This window comes from Citrus sinensis, chromosome 9 (genome assembly GCF_022201045.2).
Source record: "Citrus sinensis cultivar Valencia sweet orange chromosome 9, DVS_A1.0, whole genome shotgun sequence".
Taxonomy (NCBI): Eukaryota; Viridiplantae; Streptophyta; class Magnoliopsida; order Sapindales; family Rutaceae; genus Citrus; species Citrus sinensis.
This window is the reverse complement of record NC_068564.1, coordinates 22890291-22911406: the sequence shown is the minus strand read 5'-3', so window position 1 is coordinate 22911406 and position 21116 is coordinate 22890291. Positions and strand designations below refer to the sequence as shown.

The 21116-nt window shown below is 38.9% G+C and overlaps 3 protein-coding genes across 4 annotated transcripts; 1 reads left to right on the top strand and 2 right to left on the bottom strand.

Moving 5' to 3' along the window:
- Positions 1–1445: 1445 nt before the first annotated feature.
- LOC107175595 (uncharacterized) lies at positions 1446–1889 on the bottom strand. Its single transcript, XM_015527164.2, has one exon. The coding sequence runs from the start codon at positions 1887–1889 to the stop codon at positions 1446–1448; it is 444 nt and encodes a 147-aa protein (XP_015382650.2).
- A 2382-nt stretch (positions 1890–4271) lies between these two features.
- LOC112498879 (probable disease resistance protein At4g27220) lies at positions 4272–9561 on the bottom strand. 2 transcript variants are annotated; one of them, XM_025100725.2, is made up of 4 exons: positions 9320–9561; positions 5755–8799; positions 4813–5625; positions 4272–4697 (listed from the first exon to the last, which is right to left on the bottom strand). In XM_025100725.2, exon 2 carries the CDS (start codon positions 8790–8792, stop codon positions 6276–6278), a length of 2517 nt encoding a protein of 838 aa, XP_024956493.2. In that variant the 5' UTR covers positions 8793–8799; positions 9320–9561; the 3' UTR covers positions 4272–4697; positions 4813–5625; positions 5755–6275. The 2 variants fall into 2 exon arrangements, with proteins under 2 accessions (XP_024956493.2, XP_024956513.2); XM_025100745.2 differs by having other exon boundaries at positions 4272–4688.
- A 10051-nt stretch (positions 9562–19612) lies between these two features.
- LOC112498607 (uncharacterized mitochondrial protein AtMg00860-like) lies at positions 19613–19981 on the top strand. The gene has a single exon (XM_025099879.1). The coding sequence runs from the start codon at positions 19613–19615 to the stop codon at positions 19979–19981; it is 369 nt and encodes a 122-aa protein (XP_024955647.1).
- The last annotated feature ends 1135 nt before the right edge of the window (positions 19982–21116 follow it).

Sequence of the window (21116 nt, the reverse complement as noted above, 5' to 3'; positions counted from 1 at the left end):
GCCATCCCTTAATCACTTGTGCACCAGTTAGCATAACCTCTGGTGATCAAACATCAATTTTTCTTATTGATAATATATAGACTCAGTAATTTACACAACCTGCATCAGCACATAGGCACACAAAACAATCCACACAGTCCATCCAGTTGCATCGATCAAGGTTAATTGGTTATCCAAACTGTCAAAGCACATCACTTTGGCAGAAGGGGCCACTGTGGAGTTCAGTCTACAGTAAAGGCCTATTCAAAATCTACGAAACTAAGCAAAACTTCAGTCATTTGTATAGGAAGCATCATCCCAAGTGCAGGAGTTGTGGAAAATCAAACATTACAAAGCACCAACAACAGATACATGCAACAAGTGACAAGACTTGAAGGGATAAATCAAAAGGGTGAACTGTATCTTCCAAGTAGATGCATGCCTTAAGTTTAAGTAAAAGGAACAACCAAACGCGAGCAGTTCCAGCAACTAGACGCGGTCTCGATCGACGCACGAGCAGAAATTCCAGCAGCTTCCTCGATCGCGAGCAGTTCCTGCAACTAGACGCGGTCTCGATTGACGCACGAGCAGTTCCAGTAGCTTCCGGTAGCGCGAGCAGTTCCAGCAACTTCCGATAGCCCCAACAGTTGTCGGCAAGGCAAACCGTGAGTGTGTGTTAAAGGATTTGTCTGAAAGCAGTGTGTGTGTGTGTGGCCATGTGGGGTTTGTTTGTGCGTGTCATGTGTGTGTGGGTTTTTAGTCAATTCAGTTGTTTTTAATTTGTAATTACGGTATTAACCTTGTAATGATTTAACGAAATAATTTCCGTTAACCAATAGAGGTCTGAGTGTCTTTTTTAAAATATTACGGAGTTTTATATCCTTTATTCAAACGTTGGGGGTCTCTGTGTCCTTTTCCCTTTTGAATTTAAACTATAATCAGAGTTAGGCCTATTCGCAATCTTTCTGGCGGCTTCACATTACACACAACACTATACTCAATTTACTCAATCATATAAGCTTTTTATTCACCCCCACTCAACTTACATTAAAATATTTATATTTAGTAAACACCAAAAAATTAAATTAGTTTGATATAATATCTTTATTATTTTGGAACTATTTTTTCAAAAACTACACAGCTGCAATATCGGATCTTTAAATAATTGATAGGGTATTTTAGACTTTTTCTTACCTTAGAGAAGCATTTTCCTGCGAACACTTAGATCCACTCGTGACGGAGTAAGCGCTACAACAAATCACTTTAGAAAAAAACGAAATTAAGTTGTACTAATACGAATTATTAGAGTCGAAATATAAAGCAAAAACAGGGAAAAAAATAAAAATTAAAAAAGTCACAGCTAAAGATATAATTATAACACTTGATGATAAAAAAATTAGGTTGGTAACAACGAAGAGCGTGCGTTAAGGAAGAATAGAACATATTCAAACAATTTGTATCAAATATCATTCGGTATCATCATCTTCATCAACATTGCAACAATTATAATATTCATCGCCACTTGAGTAATGATTGCCACCATCATCAAACGGCTCATCATCTTCATCATCATCAAAATCATCCTCATCATCAACATGATCAGACTCACCATCACCATCTTCGTCCTCGTCACGACGACTCACCAGGCGCATCTTTCCCTCACGCGCCTCCTCATTACCCAGTACAAAATCAACAAAATTAAACCCATTGCCCGACGCGGGTCTTTGTAAGTATAAGTACTGCTGCTGCTGGGTCGGATTCTGACTGATTAAAGGCTTGTCGAGTAGTTGTAGCTGATGTTTGTTGACGACATTGGAGGAGGGGCAGGGGAGGCCGACAAGTCGGCTGCCGAGATGCTGCGGAAACGACTTGCCGTTTTTGAGGAAGATCCTGGCGGCGGAGTTGGCCATCTGGCCTGAATTAATCAACAGACGGCTGTTTTGTTTTGGGTCTTTCAAATTTTTGGAGGCGAACGCTGAGATCAGGGATCGCTGGGGGGGTTGTGATATAGGAAGGGTTTAGGGTTTTAGAGGACACGTGGCTGCATCAGAAATGTGGAGTTAGTTCTAGAGACTCCGTAAGTATGTGCCACGTGAGTTACGGGCGTTGTCAACAGTGTTTGTTAAGGCTCAAAGGGTTAATAAAAAAAAACTAAATTTTATTTATATATTATCACAAGAATATACACGATATAGAATTTTTAAAATGGAGAATTCGATTTAAGAGAAGATTTTAATTCAAATAACTGTAGTTTATTAATCATAGTGAAGTGGCAACAAATGTATCCTTAAAAGAAAACATGGCAATTAATTTTAAGACTTATGATTAATTTCATATCTTTTTTTTAAATGTTAAGTGCTATTAAGGTGCAGTTGGAAGTCATGTGTAATAGTTGAGCTGCCAAAGCTTATACACCAAGGTGTTTAGTAACACCTTATAATGGGATTTTGGAAGTTTTATAGTTTTTTTTTCTTCAATTCTACTTCTTAACCATGCCTTTTACTCTCCAACATCTATATTTTAAAAGTTAAAATACTTTGTTCTTAAACGCACCCTTAATTTTATTAGTCAAAATTTTTAGAATATCTTATTGTTTGACTTGTATTGGGTGGTAATTGAAATATATGAGTGAAATTTAAACAAAAAATTATTTTTGCTATGCGGAAATATTTTGAAGAGTTTGGTTACTTAAATTTAAGCACACACAAACATATAGAGCAATTTATCAATAGGATTTATTCATTACGTGGATGCACGACAAGTCGGCTGCGGATAAGCTGGGGAAACGACATGCCGTTTTTCCGGAATATTCTGGTTGCCCAGTTGACACTTGACCATGTGGACTGATTGGAAGTTTTAGTCGTTTTTGTTCTCTGTAAATTTTTTTGGGAGCCAATTGTGACGGGTTTCATATAGGAAGGATTTAGGGTTTTAGTGGACACGTGGCGGTATCTGAAGTATGGAATTGGTTCTAATTTTTAAGGGAGACTCGTATTTTCCTTTATAAAAATTTATCATTTTTTGTTATTTATTCTTTATTCTTTTTTTCTTTTTTGAATGGATATTATTATCAAGTACTGTCTTGAGTTATGAAATTAGAAGTTATTGGCTCTGCTACGAAACTCTGCTGTTTATTTGATTTGTATTGGGAGATAAATAAATGAAATTAAGAACCGACTATTAACAATAGTAGAATTCCTCGGTTTCTTCAGAAACCACACAGAACCATTTTCAGTAGAAATATGTATCCAGGCCAAAATTTCACTAGGATATACCTTTTATTTTGAAGGTGGCATCTCATGAAATCTTTAAACACGGTCATTTAATTTTGTATGTCAAGAACTTGTCGAGCATAATTTGTTTGAGGAATTAAATAGAGCGAGGTGTTTGAGGAATTAAATAGAGCGACCATGATCTCCTCCAAGTGAAAGTGAGCAAATGGTTGAGCAGGTTACCTTGACCAGGTGTTATGAGCTTGAGCAGATCACATCGACCAGGTACTATGAGGTGGAGCAGATCACCTCGACCAGGTGTTAGCAGATCACCTCGACCAGGTGCTATGAGCTCGAGCAAATCACCTCGACCAAGTGTTATGAGCTCGAGCAGATCACCTCGACCATGTGCTATGAGCTTGACCAGATCACCTCGACCAGGTGGTCTAAACTTGAGCAGATCACCTCAACCAGGTGATGACCAGGAATAAAGACTCAATTAAAATAAACCACTACAAAGCACCTCCGAAAAATTAGGGCACAAATTTGATCAATTAATGGTTATTGGCACGATCTAAGGTCGTGGGTGTGTGGTGTTTATAAAAACCCCGAGAAAAGCACGCCAAGGAGGGCTCTTTTTCTCTTGATCTGACTGAGAAATTCTTTCTGGAGACTCTACTTTACTTTTCTGCAAATTATTCAAACAGCTTTTGGTTTTAAGGCAATATTTATTAAACTATATGAGAAATGGCATATTTGGTTTTTCCTATAAACCCCATAACTGACTTGAGCGTCAGAGGGTTTACGCCGGAAAAACTTCTGGCACCCCTTACCATTCTCTGTAATTTTAGGTGCTTATTGATCATCAGCTTGAAGATTATATGCTCATGAATGTTCTGCTCATAGTCAGAGAATATTCTCAGAGATCGACCAACAGCTTCCCACCAACAAATTTAATGCTGATGCAGGGATCTGAAACTGAGTCACTAACCAATTGGTTCAGATTGCAGCATCAATATAATTATCCGAAATTCCTGATGTTTGGAGCTGGGAGAAAATGAAGAAACAACAGCAACACTCTGAGAAGATTCAAGTTTTCATAGTTCATAATGACATCCTAAGAAATCATATGTTATACATACAGTGCCGTGAGACTGATGGACATTGCATTACAAGATCGCAGACTTAACTAAAAGGTAGAGGACAAGTAACCCATTATGTTTCTTACATAACACTGAAAGTCTGAACCACTAAAGACAGCTGCAATAGAAACAAAGAAAAGAAAATTAAGAGACTGCAACTATGGTCACATCACTTGGTTAACCAGTGGCCATCAGCCATTCCTCTTCTTTTTCTGTTGAATGCTATTTTCTCCTCTTTCTCTCAATCTTCTCTGTACGGCGGCAGTACTTCTTGAATCTTATCAAAACTGACGCAGTCGACGACCAAGCTGGCGCACTCCAAAGGGACTTTTGCACTGACATTTTCGTCATCCATCTGTGGTTCCTACACAATCAGTTAACACGAAAGACAATATTGGGCTCTCTTGTTGTCCCAGAAAGTAAAACAAGAAGCAAATGAGAGTAGAAAAACATCTTGGTAATAATCTCAAAATGGGTACCTCAGCTTCAGCATGCACAGAATCAGTTTGGCCTGCTGAAAATCTTGTACTTATCATGGGACAGTCTATAACCTTGAAACTCCTCAGAGATGGAAATATGAAGTGATAACCCATAGGGCAGACGTTAGTGAGGCTTGGCAATCCATTCAGCTCCAAGTGCCAAAGTTCACTCAATACTATTTCATAGTCATTTCCGATCCCTGCTTCATCTTTCTGTCCAAATACCTCAACTAACCGCATATTATCACATACAGTTAGCTCTCTCAATTTTTGAAGACCTCGAGCTATGTCTACATGAAACAGCCTCTCTAATTTGTTGCACTCTTTGACTTTGATGTATATGAGATTTGGAAAATACACATGTTGAAGATGATCGCTGGAAGAGATTTGGTTGTGAGCTTCATCTTCATCCTCAACAATGATTTGCTCCAATTCTTTGCAATGCTCAATTCGGAAATGCTTCAGTTGCAACAGATTTCGAGCAAGTGCAGACGAGAAAATATGTCTCAGTCTATTGCAGTCTTTCAGGATTAAACTGGTAAGATTTTGCAGACTTAATACATGTGTTGGACCTTTGCATAAAACTTCTAGTTCTGGCAGATTTTCCAATGTCAAATCCTTCAAACTTGATCTTAGGAGAGAGATTTTTCTTTCTTGTCCATCACTGAGAGTAGCACCTAGCTGAAAAAACAATTGTACTCCAAGTAGATTGCCAATCTTTAAATGCTCCAAATTTTTTAAGCCATGTTTCAACACAGCCAAAACTGCATCACTCAGTTGGTTGCAATCTGCAACATATAGAAACTCCAAATTCTGGGAAATACAAAACCTATTGGTTAGGATACAATATACCATACCAGCTACTAGAAACAAATAACATAACCTAAATGATTTTGACTATTAACTAAAGCTTTTTTTTTTTAAGGAGAAAAAAAAAAGTACCTCTACGAAATTGTCCAGGTTAGCTTCAAGTTCAGCTCCAATAGCAAAATTGGGACAGGATTCTAGTGTCAAATGCTTCAAAGCTGGCCAAGTTGAATAAAACTTTTCTGGACAGAAGTTGATGAGCTTTGGTAGTTCTTCGAGTTCTAATTTCCTCAACATGGGGAGCGCCATGACATTTTTGTCTCCTGCGGATACATTTCCCTCAACGTCAATATCATCAAACACGATATGCTCCAAGCTTTGGCACTCCCTTATTTTGAGTGTTTGTAGCTGTACCAAGCTTTTAGCTAGTGACACTGAGAAGATATATCTTAAGCTATGGCACTCAGTCACTTCAACATCCATAAGATTTTGGAGGCTGACACGATGGGTGGTTTGCCTCCATATCCACTTCAATTCCCACAGATCGTACAGTTTTAACTTTGCTAAACATAAAAGCAGTACGAGAGCACTTTGTCTGTCATCATAGCTTTGAAACACTTGCTGTAGCTTGTTGCAAGACCAGATTTCCACCTTTTTCAGCTTTTGTTGTTGAAGCAATGTTGCTGATGACAATCTGCAGATACTCTGGCATCTTCTAACATATAAAATTTCCAGGTTTTCCAGAAGCTGCTGGGGTAGTTTGCACCACAGTATATTTCTGAAAGACTATTCATTCCTGTCAGGTATAACTGTGTCAAATTAGAGAATGCAGTGTGTGGCACCAGCTGCTGGGATGCATCTATGATGCATTCCAAGTCCTTACAATCACAAAGGAGAAGACAATCCAACTCATTGAAGCCCCCCTGATCAATGCTTGGCACAATATTTTGATAATCCATTACATTAACCAAAGCAAAAAATTGCAGATTCCGATACAGTGGTTTAAAGACAATAAGTGAGCTTGCTTCAATATCGCTCACTCTCAAGGCCGTTGATCTGGAAAGATTTTTTGGATAATCATGATTCACTTTGATTTGATGCCTTCGCAATTTGGAGAAAAAAAAAGCTTGTGGATGGCATTCGGCATCTTCATCCAAAGAGTCCGCTCGAAAACAGGGTTCCGAATTTATCTCTGTACTCTTCTGTTCAATTTTCAACTCGATATCGCCACTAAATTCTTCTAATGGAGGAAATTTTTCCACCATGGTCAGAGAAATAAACGTTCCACGCAAATCTAGCACTCTTAATTCACCAAGATTCCTTAATTCTTCTGAGATTTCACCGAAGGAAGAGTCTTGGAGACTAAGAATCCGTAGCCTCTTCAGCTTTCCAAGGGAAGACATGTCTCTCAATCTGCAGTTAATCAACTGGAGACTTCGGATGTTCTCTGAGAATTCAAGTGATTCAAGTGATAGCTCCCCATTAGTTATTTTTAGAACTTTCAGTGCTTTCATCTCTTTGAAAAATTGTTCAGGAACTACAATGAAGTGATCATAACTTTCGCTGCCTAGTAGCAAGATTTCCAGCTTGGGACACACCAAACCAGTGGGAAGCTCCTTTAAATTGTTCTTCATCAGAGAGATTGCAGTATAATGATCTAGGCCATCCTTCTTTGGCCACTCCGTCAACCCATTTCCAGCTTTGCCCATAAACACGTTACTCCCTGTAGATGCTATCCATAAGGCCACATCGCGTACCATGTCATGCATTTTCACACATTGTTCACCAGCATCTAGTAACAAACAACAATCTTTGAGGTTGTTAACTAAGAGCTGCAGTTCATTTCTGGCATCTTCAATTGTGTCGGCATCTTCAAACAAACCTAGGCCAATTCCATATCTAACCAAATCCTCCACTTCAATTTTAAAATCCTCGGGAAACAGGGAACACAACAAGAAAACCAGCTTTGTATTCTCACCCTTTAAATAATCATAACTTAGTTTAAGGCAAGCATAAACATCCACATCAACATCTTCAACATCAACTAGCTTTGAATGTTTTAGCTTTTGGGACACTGCTTTCCATTCACTAATGCCCTTTTCTTTTAGAGCACTTCCGACACTTACAATTGCTAAAGGCAGCCCCTTGCATTCCCTAGCAACTTCTTTTGCCACATCGTTCATGGAGAAGTCACCATCACCAATACCAGCATGTCTTTTGAGTAAAGCCAATCCTTCTTCTTCATTCAGAGTATTCAGCGAGATCCGTGATTGACATCCCATGGCAGTGCATACATGTTGTCGGCGAGTAGTTAGAAGAATTTTGCAACCCTTGCGATCAGAACCGAAGGGAATCCCTATAGTTGCCAAGTCGAGTTTTGCCCAAACATCGTCTAGAATTATCAGGATCTTCTTAGTAGTGTCTGTAAATCTCAAGTGTAATCGCTTTGCTCTTTCTTCTAGGCTACTTTTCTCCTGTATTGTCATCCCCAAGGAGCCTGCTAGCTGATCTTGAATATTTATCAAGTTTGGATTCTGTGATACGACAGCCTTCACAACCTCATCAAAAATCTTTTGTTCTTGGACCTCGTTGCCGATCATGTTTGCCAGAGTTGTCTTCCCTGCTCCTCCAGTCCCATACATTCCCACCATCATCGTCTTCTCGTCTTTCAGTGCCTCAATAATCTGATAAGAAGTCAATTTAGTAGCCTCAAAAGACATAAAGTCTCTTGGTGCAGAGAGTTTTATGCCCTGTAGAGGTTTTAGATGTGCCACTCTGTTGAACTTGCCCCGAACTTGTAGCTTGGCCATAACGAGCGTCTTCTTTGCTGCCTTTCTACTCAACCGATATCGCCAAACCCAATTAGGACACCATCCATTAGGACGAGTACTTCTCTTGTTCACTTGTATTTCTTCTTTCAACCTCTCAACTTCTTCAACCACATTGTCAACATCCACTAGCCACTTCTCTACATCTTTCTCAGTTACTTTGGTGTTTCTTTTTTCTCTTTCTACTTCTTGTTTAATGCGATCTTCTGCCAATTTCAGATTGATCTCTTCATTCTGAAGATCATCAACAATGCTGTTTAAACAGAATAAATAGCGAACTTGGTGCACTGTAGCCTCCACCAAATATTCACCAATCTTTGATGCAATACCAGCAACAATTTCCATGCTCTCTCTGTTATACCAAGAAAGCAGTTTAGTATATTTCTATATGAAACAATTAAGCCGAACGGTTCCATGCAATTAATGCTGATTTAATCATGTTCCATGCATCCACAACAGTGTCCAACAATTGGGTCCCAAACCACAAATTATTTAATGATCTAGTTTTATCATGGTATATATGCAAGTACTCACGGGTGCTAATCTGTTAGTAAATAAAGTATTTAATAAAATTACAAATTAATTTCTTAATTTTTTTTAATTTTTCCATATATTTTTTGGGAAGTTTAAAAAGTTTCTTTAGTGTTAAAAATTTCAAAGTTTAGTAAAACTAGAAAAATGAATCCAAATGCTCGTTCGAGACCAAAAAATTTTGTAGCCATCTCCAGGAGCTTCAAAGGATAAAAATAAAAATTTAAAAAGTGAAAGATAGAAAAGTAGAAAACTCAACTCATTCTATTAAGCTGATGACAGGACAAAAGAGTAAAAATAAAGTTTTTTTTTTTTAAAAAAAGAGGTTACTGATTCCATACCTGAGAAGTGATGCTACAGAAAACGTGCACAGAGATCTTCCGGTACTGTTGTTCACTTGATCTTCAAGTGTTTCTATATATCAGAAAAGCAAACTAAACAAAGTGGGAATGAAACAATGAAGTTGAAGGATTTAATCTGGTCTTAAAAATGCAGCTTCTGTGAGCATGAAGATGGAAATGGGATGTCATGCGCTAGTGCTACCATAAATGCTAAAAATGAATGGGACTTCATGTGCTTGTATACTATAAATGATGAAGGCACAGAACTAGTAAATAGAACGCGGTTTTACCACAATGTTACTAATCTCGGTAATTTGGTTTACTCAAGCAAGGGGTAGACAAGGGAATGGATGGCCTACCTACAATGAGATAATAATTGATCGAATGTTTCATTAAACCCACTTACAAAATGAAATGGATCCGGTGCTCAGTTGAGCCTGTTCTAAACACCAAATCAATGGTCATAAATTGACCGGACACATATTACACAACTCTTGACCATTAATTCAGTACTTGATAGAAGTTCGGCTTAACACCGAATCTTGTTCCCAAAAGCAAAAGTCAAAGTTATGAACCTTTCTGTTTTCTGCTTACTTTTTACATTGGATTCATAATTTATCAAATATGTTATATGTATTAAATTTTCAAGTTGATTATTATCTTACAATCTCAAATCCAATTTTTTTCATTGTCTTTCAAAAGGTAGGGCGGGCAGAATTGAATAAACTTTTTATGTTTTGAGTTCATAAAAGTAATGCTTGAAAATATGTACATGAGAATGATTGAACTCAAATGATCAACTAAATTTATCTGCATTTTTTTCTTCTTAGTTTTCATATTTGATTCATAATTTATCAAATATGTTATATGTATTAATTTTTCAAGTATATTATTGTTTTACGATCCCAACTCCAATTCTTTTTCATTGTTTTTTAAATGGTACGGTGTACAAAATTGAAATTTAATACAACTTTTTCTATTTTGAGTTTGTAAAAGTAATGCTTTAAAAATATGTACATGAGAATAATCGAAGGCAGATGATCAACTAAAAAGTCTGTTTTAAAATGACTCGTTAAGTTCCTGAACTGAAATCTCATTACCAATCAATATACTTGAGTAGGACCTTTTTTATTAATTAATTACAAAAACTTGAGCTGAAGTCGAACTTAAGCTCTACATTTGAATCAAAGGCCTTATTTATGATGATGGGAGATGATGATGAAGTTATTTATTTATTTATTGTTATTATTTTGCTTTTGAGTAAGTATAATAAGAAAGGAGAGAGATTGACAATTTGATTCTAAATGGGTAAAATTGACTGGGAAATAATAATAATAATAATAATAATAATAATAATAAGCCCCTAAAATCGCGCCAAGCCCAATTAGGACAAGTACTACTCTGTTCATTTTACATCTTTCTCAGTTTCTTTGGTGTTCCTTTTTTCTCTTTCTACTTCTTGCTTAACGCGATCTTCTGCCAATTTCAGATTGATCTCTTCATTCTTAAGATCATCATCAGTGCTGTTCAAACCAAATAAATAGCGAACTTGGTGCACTGTAGCCTCCACCAAATATTCACCAACCTTTGATGCAATACCAGTATATATATGTGAAGAAAGCAGTTTAGTACATGAAATAACTAAGGTTAGAGTTTGCTGCGATCATAATTGAGCTAAATGAGCGTCTTTTTTTTTTTTTTTTTCAGTGCAATTAAATTAATGTTGGTCTAGTCATTGTTCCATATATCCATAACAGTGTTACAGTATCTTATCATTGGGTCCCAAAGCATACATATACTATTAAATTATTTAGTTATATATATATATATATTGCAGGTACTCAGTGGTGCTGGTCTGTTCATAAATAAAAATATCTAGTGGTGGTACAAGTGATTTTGGATTCAAACCCTGTCCAGCTATGTGATTTTAATTAACTCATAAATTATTTTTTTCTTTTCTTGTAAGTTTTAAATGTTAGTGTTAATTAAAGTTTCAAATTTTAGTAAAAGTAGAGAAATCAATTCAAATGCTATGTTTGAGACTTAAAAATTTGTAGCTATCTCCAGGAGCTTCAAAGGATTGAAATAATAAGAATTTAAAAGTAAAATATAGAGACGTAGAAACCCAACAAAAAAAAAAAAAGTTTTACTGATCCCATACCTGAGATCTTCGAGCACTTTTCCCGTGATCTTCAAGTGTTTCTATCTATCAGAAAAGCAAACCAAACAATGTGGAAATGAAACAATGAAGCTGAAGGATACCATATAATTTAAAAAATGTAGCTCCTTGTGAGCATGAAGATAGGAATGGATTCACGAGCTAATGCTACTATGAATGATGAAGGCACAAAAGAAGTAAATGGGACGCCGTTTTACCGAAAGCTAGTACTGATAGATGTTACTACATTGCCTGGAAATGGTAATTTGGTTTATGCTAGTGGGTAGCCAAGCTAGGGAATGGATGGCTTACCTACATGAGACAATAATTGATGGGAAGCTGTCTCTTTCTATTCTACTCATTTGTAAAAGGTTAATGTTCAGTTAAGCTTGTGTTAAACACCGGATGGATGGTCAGGAATTAATTGGCTCTCATGTGGCACTCAAGTTAGATAATTCTGACCATTGATGCAGTTCTTAAAATAAATTTAACTGAGTAATGGATCCTCTTGCCTTACAACATTCAATTATATGTAGCTTTATTTTTTTCTTCCCTACTTTTCACATTTGATTCATAATTTATTACATACGTATTAGTTTTTCAAGTTGATTGTTATTTTACATTCCAACTCCCTGATTTTTTTTTTCATTGTTTTTCAAAAGGAAGGGTGTACAAAATTTAAATTTAGTATAACTTTTTCTCTTTCGAGTTCCTAAAACAATATTTGAAGGCATATACATGCGAATGATTGAACTAAAATGGTCTAAGACGGTCAGCTAAAAAAACAAAAAATCTATTTTAATACAATTCCGTTAAAATCCTATTGCTGAAGTGCCAGTTACCAAACAACATACTTGGGTAGCACTTTTTTATTAATTAGTTACATAGAATTGAGCTAAAGTCGAACTTGCCCACTAAATGATGATGAAGTTATTTATTTTTATTTTTACTTTTTTGTTTTGAGTGAGTGTAGAAAGAAATTGACAATTTGATTCAAAGTGGGTGACATTGACCTTGAAAAATAAGAAACCCCTAAATTCACGCCATTTTCAAAATTTTACTAGACATTATACAAATTAAATAAACTATATTCATATTTCATCATACTCATTAAACTTACAACTTAACCATTTAAGGAACTTGCTACCTTAAAGCATTTGTAAGGTGCAGTTTCCTCACAAAATGGAGTAATGGGCTCACTTGGACCCATCTCAAATCACTTGTTTTTGCTGGGGCACTGAGGCACACCTTATAGATGATGTAAGATACCAACTCCCCATAATTTAAGAGTTGGACTTTTGGCACTCCTTCAAAATTCTTCTAAAACCTCTTTTTCAATAATGCTAAGCTTAATGCCAAAAATACCCTTATTTCTAAATAAACACATTTAATTTGTGAACCTTTTAATTTTCTATTATTTTCTCACTCCTCACAAACAAACTTTTGTGGGTGATAAACTTCTTGCTAAAAATTAATTAATTAAATAAAATATCTATAAGATTATGTTGTAAAAAATTTTTATTATGAATCTTAAAAAAAGGCAGATAATTTTGTTAGAATATGTTTTGTTTATTATCAATAGATTGTCTTAGTAATTGAAGAAAATTTTATAGAGAATTTGAGAAAAAATTACATGTGTGAGTTTGATAGCAGAGAAAATACAATTTTTTTTTTAAGAGAGAAAATACAAAAGTTTGAAGTGAGATAAAATAAATGTGAGATATATTAAAATATTTATCCTTAAATATAATTGTAATAGAAGAGGGGTTTTAAAAGGATTTTGAAGGGTGCCAATAGTCCAACTCATCATTTAAATAGGGGATTGTTCTTAAAATGGCCCATAGACTGGGCCTGATAAGTAGATCATCATCGTTAATACAAACCCAATTGGTTTGTTGAACTCTTTGCTATTTAAACATCTTTGCTTCATTGCCTTTTGAACTTTCTCAGCTTTTCTATGTCTGCTAGGCCAATTATTCGAAATTTGAATCCCGAAGGTCTCTCTCTCTCTCTACAATGGTTACCTCTGTTATATAGAGAAATTAGAAAAACTACTCTCATATATTAAAATAGGTTAACCCTCCTAAAGTATAAGAATGTTAACTTTTATATTAATTTATTATTCTACCCCTAATTTTGATGTTAGCCATAACATTGAAATATTTTGAGAATGTATATCAAATGCATACTGATATACTATTAATGATTAAATTAATTTAAAAATGAATTATAAATTGTGGAGAAAAATTAGTCCATGACTTATTAAGGTACTAAGTCATTGTGCATGGTATATATATGTGTTTAGAAGAGGAAACTTCATTGTATAGGATGGCGTTTGTTGGATTTTTAAGGAAAAAAGTAGGAGTGGGCAAAAAAAGTTGATTAATAAAAAACCGAACTGTTTGATTCGGTTCGGTTTTTGTGCTGTTTTTTTTCATCCAAAAAACCGAAGGAGTAATCTAACAAAAGTAGTAAAACTAGTCGGTTCGATTTTCGGTTTTTTAAAAAAAAAACTGAAAAACCGAACCAGAATTCAAATAACAATCCCTAAAGTCTAAACTAAACACTTCTTCAGTTCTTCTTCTGATCTTCATTCTTCAGCAGCTGCTGATTTTTAAAATTCAGCCGCAGTACCTTCAGCCGCTGGAATCTCGTCTCCGCTGCTCGTTGCCGCCGCTGCAATCTCGTAGTCGCCACTGCTCGTCAGTCATCACCGCTGCTCGTCCTTCACGAATCTGATTTGCCGCTGCTGCTCATCGTCGAGTGTCCGCCGCCGCTACCACCTGCTGCAGTTGCTGTCATTTGCTGCTGCTACCACTATCACCAAAAACTCTCAGCAGAACAAAAAATTGAATGAAAAGGTTCCATTTTTCATTTCTTTCTTTGATGATTGTAATCATGTCGTTTTTCTTGTTTTATGTTGATGATTGAAGTTGTGTGTGTATATATATAGAGTCCAATTAGTCCGGGTTTAATGGCCAATGATGGAGTTTCAGGGCACACGATCCTTTTTTTTTTGATGATTTAAGAGCAAATTATGCTCGATGTGTTTTAAGAAATTTAAGTTGTAAATCAATTCGTGTTGAGATTGCTTACGTTGAGAATCACTTAAAGTGTATATTATTGGCATTCTTCTGAAATTGCAGTGGAAATTACTTTGAGCTTGCCAACAGTTTCAATGTTTTGGTTTTCATTTATCAATAGTGAGAAGGGTCAGAGATCGAGTAGAGGACTTGTATTGAACATCTAAATATTTTGTTCAAGTTAATTTCCATTCAAATTCCAAATAAAACTTCAAAAATTATTTCCTGTTACTAGTTGCAGCTGTAGGCATGAACATGTTAGTGAAACTCAATCTGCATACTTTAGACATTAAGCAGATACTCAATGACATTAAGAAACCGCTCAAGTATTAATTATCATAAATGAAACAATTATGAAAGAATGCCGCAACGTTTTGCTTATTTATTTTGATTTGAACTTGTTATTTGAACATGTTATGTGTTCTTGAACATACTTTGAGACATATTTTGAATTTTATTTGTTAACTTTTTATGTTTGTGGTAGATTTATTAATTTAAGGTTTTAAATTTAAAAAAGCCCAAAATAGGTCCAATAGGCCCATAATCGAAATAATCGAATCGAATTATTTCGATTAATCGAGTATTTGATTATTTCGGTAATTTGATTAATCGCGATTATGATTTTAAAATAATCGTAATCGAACGATTATGAAAAATTTAGTAAAAAACCGAACCGAACCGAACCGTGCCCACCCCTAGAAAAAAGATTAAATAAAATGAAAACATATACCCACCATGATATATTTTTTTGGAAATATTTAATCATCTTATTGTGGTATTTGAACAGATATATTGCATGGATACATATAATCAAATGTTATTGTCATTTTACATATGATCATATTATATTTGTCTCCCATTTATAAAGTACTATAGTTTATGTCCAAATGTTATTTCAATTTAATTGGATACTTTATAAACAATATATGTTATGATTGTTCATAACAATTCATTATTAAATTAATTTGATCATTAAATACACACACATGTATATGTATGTATGTGTTGATGCTGAAATCTGCTCGCCCTTTGACCGACCAGATTCTTTCACCAACGTTTGTGTTATCTGTTGTTGCTCGTTCACTAGAACTGGAATCGTCCCCCTTCCTCTCAATAGACCTGCGCCCACTAAAAACGGATCAGAGACGCCGGTGGTTTTGCCGGCGTAAACCCTCCGATGCCTAAGTTAGCTCAAGGTGTTTACGGGAAAACAATGTGATTTGGGTTCAAGAAGCTTATCTGAAATTCGTAGGAAAATGGTCTGGTTGCAATTTGGCAGCGTTTTCCCTCTCTCTGTTTTTTCTCCCCCTTTCTCCGTTGAGTTCCTTTTCTTTTATAGCCGCTGTCCCCACCTTTCTGTTTGCCCTTCATCCCCCCCATTTTTCGGGTAGTGGCAGCCCCTCACGGGACTCTAACCGTTGCATTCTCGCAAACGTGGGGACTTACGTGTCCTTCAACGGTTCTGGGAAAAGCGTAACGGCCGCGGTTCTGTGGGATCGTGTTCCCGCTTTCTGGGGGACAGGTATCGGCTCGGTGTATACCTCTGGTCGGTACATTCCCCTAGCAGGGATTCCTCTCTGGTCGGTTTATGCTTGTCAGGGGTGTTCGGCTCGTACCATAGGCTGAGGTGATCCACGCCGGGGTGGAAATAATAGCATGGCCGACCTGGTGCTTGTATTTACTTAACAGTATGTATAAGTTATTTTACTTAATTTATATTCTCAAAATATTCCAATTTATGATTAACATCAAGATTATGGGTCGAACAATAAATTAATATATAAAACTAACACCATTATAACTGTAGGATTTGGACCTATTTTAAAACAAAAGGGAAATTTTGCTTAATTCATTTGAACAAGAGGAGTAATCCGCATTTTCCATATGTTTCTCTATTTCTTAAGAATATTATAATGCACTCCTGTATTTATAATGATTTCTCCTCCATCTTTGCAAAAGGGTTGTAACTTGTAATGTTTGCAGCATAATGTTGCGGACCGCCCAAGTTGCTAGCCCAATTTGCCCACCAAGAGCCCAAAACAAGGCCAAGAGTGCTAGCTTGGCCCAATTCCGGAAAGTTCTAGGCAACTTTAACACATTTGAGCTTGTAAATATTCTAGATTTCTCTATACATTTCCAGCACATGTAAATTCTAGATAGTTGGTAGATTTCTCTAGAATCTCTAGAGCTTGGCAAGCCTCCCCGATAAATATGGAATGTCATTAGGCATTTGAACAACAAGCATTGAGCAAGCAACTCAAGCATTGTAAGCTCTCTTGTAATCTCTCTTGTTAGCAATACAAGTTTCCTCATTCGGCTCCATTGCTCTTTTCTCTCTAACTCTTCGAAAACCTCTAGGCTTAGCTAGTCGAGAAGCTCAAAGGCTTACGTAGCAACATTTGGCAAAGGTTGTATAAGTGCCACACGGGTTTGCTGCGCAAAACACTCATCCCGTGACAAGTGGTATCAGAGCTAAGGTTTGTACCCACGCAAGTTACCTCACGAGCAATGGCCAACACTTCGAATCCAACATAAGAGGGTGTTGTTGGCGTGGATGTTCCACCGGAACCAAGCCGTGACCGTGAGGGAGATCGCGCCCAAGGCAAGCGTTGCAAGTCCAAGGCCCCATTCGTGGATGCGCTGAAGCCTCGTGTAACCACTCTCGAAATCGCATTGTCCGCCGCTCAAGATAGCCTCGAGGGATTAGACGAACGAGTGGACGGTCTCGAGGGAGAATACACAGAGTTCACGGTAGCAACCAAAGCCCTCATCCAAGAGCAAGCGAACACTCTTCGAGGTGAGTTTTGATGTTTCCATGATGAGTTGCTAAAACTTCATAGCTTTGTTCAGGATGAATTACGCGCTGTCCGTGCGGAAGTGGAGGAAGTCTGCTCGGATTGGGCATGGCACAAGTGCACACTCTCCGCTAGTCCAGCTTTCGCAAGCACGAGTGATGAGCGCCGCATTGACGTGCCAAAGCCTGATACCTACGATGGCACACGCAACGTCACAATCGTGGACAACTTCCTATTTGGGCTTGATCAATACTTCGATGCCATGGGTGTACGAGACGAGGCATCGAAAGTGGGCATAACACCCACATATCTTCGAGGCACTGCACAATTATGGTGGCGTCGCAAGCATGGTGAGATGGGCAAGGGCATTTGCACCATCGACACTTGGGCCGACTTCAAGCAAGAACTCCGAAAGCAGTTCGCCCCAAGCAACGTAGAGAAGGAAGCGCAAGCTCGCTTACTTCGTCTCAAGCAATCAGGTAGCATTCGGGACTACATCAATGAGTTCACTACCATTATGTTGGAGATAAGCGACATGTCTGACAATGATTCACTCTTCTACTTTCAAGATGGCCTCAAGGAATGGGCCAAGATCGAGCTTGATAGGCGTGGCGTTCAAACACTTGACGACACCATCGCCGTTGCAGAATCGCTCGCCGAATACTCTACCCGATCCAAGGACAAAAAGGCCAACCAAGACAAAGGTGGGGGAGAGAGTCGCAAGGACAAGGGCAACAACTGCAAAGATTGAGGGCAGAAAAAGCCGCCTAGCAACAAGAACGGGCAAGGAAAATCAGAGGACAAGAAGGAGGCACCAAAGCCATGCAACCCATGCTTCATATGCAATGGTCCTCATTGGGTACGCGACTATCCGAAAAAGAAGTCGCTTAAAGCTCTTACTGCCCAACTCAAAAGCAACCTTACAATGTCCACGGAAGAACCCCAACTCAGCATGGGTTCTCTCCAACGTCTTGGCGCACTTAACCGCCAATAGCGCGCACTCACGAAGAAATGGCTTATGTATGTAAGCGCAAAGATAAACGGCCAGTCCGTTCGCACACTGCTAGATACGGGAGCGACGCACAACTTTGTGTCCATAAACGAGGCCAAGCACTTAGGCGTCAAGGCCACCAAGGAAGGAGGTACGATGAAGGCAGTAAACTCGCCCGCCAAGCCAATTACGGGTATTGCATAAGGCGTCCACTTGACACTCGGTACGTGGAGCGGAAAGCTTGATTTCTCCATAGTACCCATGGATGACTTCAAGATGGTCCTCGGCATGGAATTTTTCAACCAAGTCCATGCCTTCCCGCTGCCCGCTACAAACTCCCTAAGCATCCTCGACTAGAGCAAAGCATGCATGGTACCCACGAAGTGAGGCAAGTCCGAGGAGAAGACGCTCTCCGCCATGTTATTCAAAAGGGCTTTCAAGAATGACCCAAGCTTCTTGGTCTCCATTCAGGAACTAAAGGAGGAAGGAGATTGCGGAAAGTCGCCAAGCCAAGTCCCTCTGCGAATACAAGCCGTCCTCAACGAGTACAAGGACGTGATGCCTTCAAAACTTCCGAAGAAGCTCCCACCTCAACGAGAAGTAGATCATGCAATCGAGCTGGAACAAGACGCGAAGCCACCAGCTTTGGCGTCCTATCGCATGGCGCCACCCGAACTAGAGGAGTTGCGGAGACAACTCAAAGACTTGCTGGATGAAGGTTACATTAGACCCTCGAAGGCCCCATTCGGTGCACTGGTTCTCTTCCAAAAGAAAAAGGATGGATCGCTGCGGATATGCATCGACTATAAAGCGCTCAACGAGATCACCATCAAGAACAAGTATCCAATTCTCTTGATTGCGGACTTGTTCGACTAGCTTGGCAAATTGGAGTACTTCACCAAATTTGACGTACGCTTTGGGTACTATCAAGTGTGCATCGCCAAGGGAGACGAACCGAAGACAGCGTGCACAACAAGGTACGAGTCTTTCGAATTCCTTGTCATGCTTTTTGGCCTCACTAATGCACCCGCCACATTTTGCACGCTCATGAACAAGGTGCTCCAACCATTCCTCGACCGCTTTGTGGTCGTGTACTTGGACGACATCGTGGTGTATAGCACCACACTCGAGGAGCATGCCCAACATTTGTGACAAGTCCTCCAAGTACTCCGAGACAACGAGCTCTTCCTCAAATTGGAGAAGTGCTCGTTTGCCCAACAAGAAGTGGAGTTCCTTGGCCACAAGATTGCGGGCGGGAAGCTTATAATGGAGAATGTCAAGGTGAAGGCCATCCTCGAATGGGAACCTCCCATGAAAGTGCCCGAGCTTCGCTCATTCCTTGGGCTGGTGAACTACTACCGCCACTTCATTAAGGGCTACTCAGCCAAGGCGGCACCCTCGACAGATTTGCTTAAGAAAAACAGAACGTGGTATTGGTCCGAAGAGTGCCAATGTGCATTCGAGGAGTTGAAAAGAGCAATCTCGGAGGAACCCGTCCTCGCTCTTCCAGACCACTCCAAGAGCAATCTCGGAGTTGAAAAGAGCAATCCCACGAAAAGAGCAATTTCGAAGTTCAAACGGATGCCTCGGATTTCGCCATTAGTAGAGTCCTCATGCAAGAAGGCCACCCCATAGCATTCGAGAGTCGAAAGCCAAATGATATGGAATGCCGCTACACGGTGCAAGAAAAGGAGATGACAGTCATCATTCATTGTCTAAGAGTGTGGCGACATTACTTGCTTGGCTCACACTTCACAATCATGACGGACAACGTGGCGACAAGCTACTTCCAAACACAAAAGAAGTTGAGTCCAAAGCAAGCACGGTGGTAAGATTTTCTAGCAGAATTCGATTATTGGCTTGAGTACAAACCGGGTAAAGCCAATGTTGTTGCGGACGCTCTAAGCCGCAAGGCAGAATTGACAACACTTAGCATGAGCCAACCGAAGTCCGACCTTGTCTCACGCATCAAGGAAGGCCTCCAACAAGATTTGCTAGCAAATGACTTGCTGGAAAAGGTGCTCGAAGGCAAGACAAGGCGATTTTGGGAAGATGAATGCATCATCCTCACCAAGGGAGATCGGCTGTTCGTGCCAAGGTGGGGAAATTTACCGAAGTAAGTCATCAAGGAGTGCCACGACTCCAAGTGGGCTGTCACCCAGGAATCGAGCGCACCACCGCACTAGTCGAAGCCTCGTACTTTTGGCCGCACATGAGGGACGACATCGAGGCATATGTGTGAACTTGTCTTGTAGCCAACAAGATAAGGTAGATCACCAACTTCCAGCGAGATTATTGGAGCCGCTACCACTCGCAACAAGGCCATAGGAAAGTGTCTCCATGGACTTCATCACATCGTTGCCCAAGTCCGAAGGGTGCGGCAGTATCATGGTCGTTGTTGACCGTTACAGCAAGTATGCCACTTTCATTGCCACACCAGCCGATTGCAAAGCGGACGAGGCAGCCCGCCTATTCGTCAAGCACATTGTGAAGCTTTGGGGAGTCTTGAAGAGCATTGTGAGCGACCGAGACCCTCGGTTCACTGTGTGTTTTTGGACGGAGCTCTTCAAGATGTTGGGGACCGATCTCAAGTTCTCAACAAGCTTCCACCCAAAAACGGATAGGCAGACCGAGCGCATCAATGGCCTCCTCGAGATGTACTTGAGGCATTATGTGAGCGCTCATCAGCGAGATTGGGTGAAGCTACTCGACATCGCCCAATTTTCTTATAATTTGCAGCGAAGTGAGGCTACGGGCAAGAGTCTGTTTG

Excerpts from the sequence above, each read along its gene's own strand:
- LOC112498879 (XM_025100725.2), bottom strand. The coding sequence starts at position 8,792 with ATGGAAATTGTTGCTGGTATTGCATCAAAGATTGGTGAATATTTGGTG.
- LOC112498607 (XM_025099879.1), top strand. The coding sequence starts at position 19,613 with ATGGAGAATGTCAAGGTGAAGGCCATCCTCGAATGGGAACCTCCCATG.
- LOC107175595 (XM_015527164.2), bottom strand. The coding sequence starts at position 1,889 with ATGGCCAACTCCGCCGCCAGGATCTTCCTCAAAAACGGCAAGTCGTTT.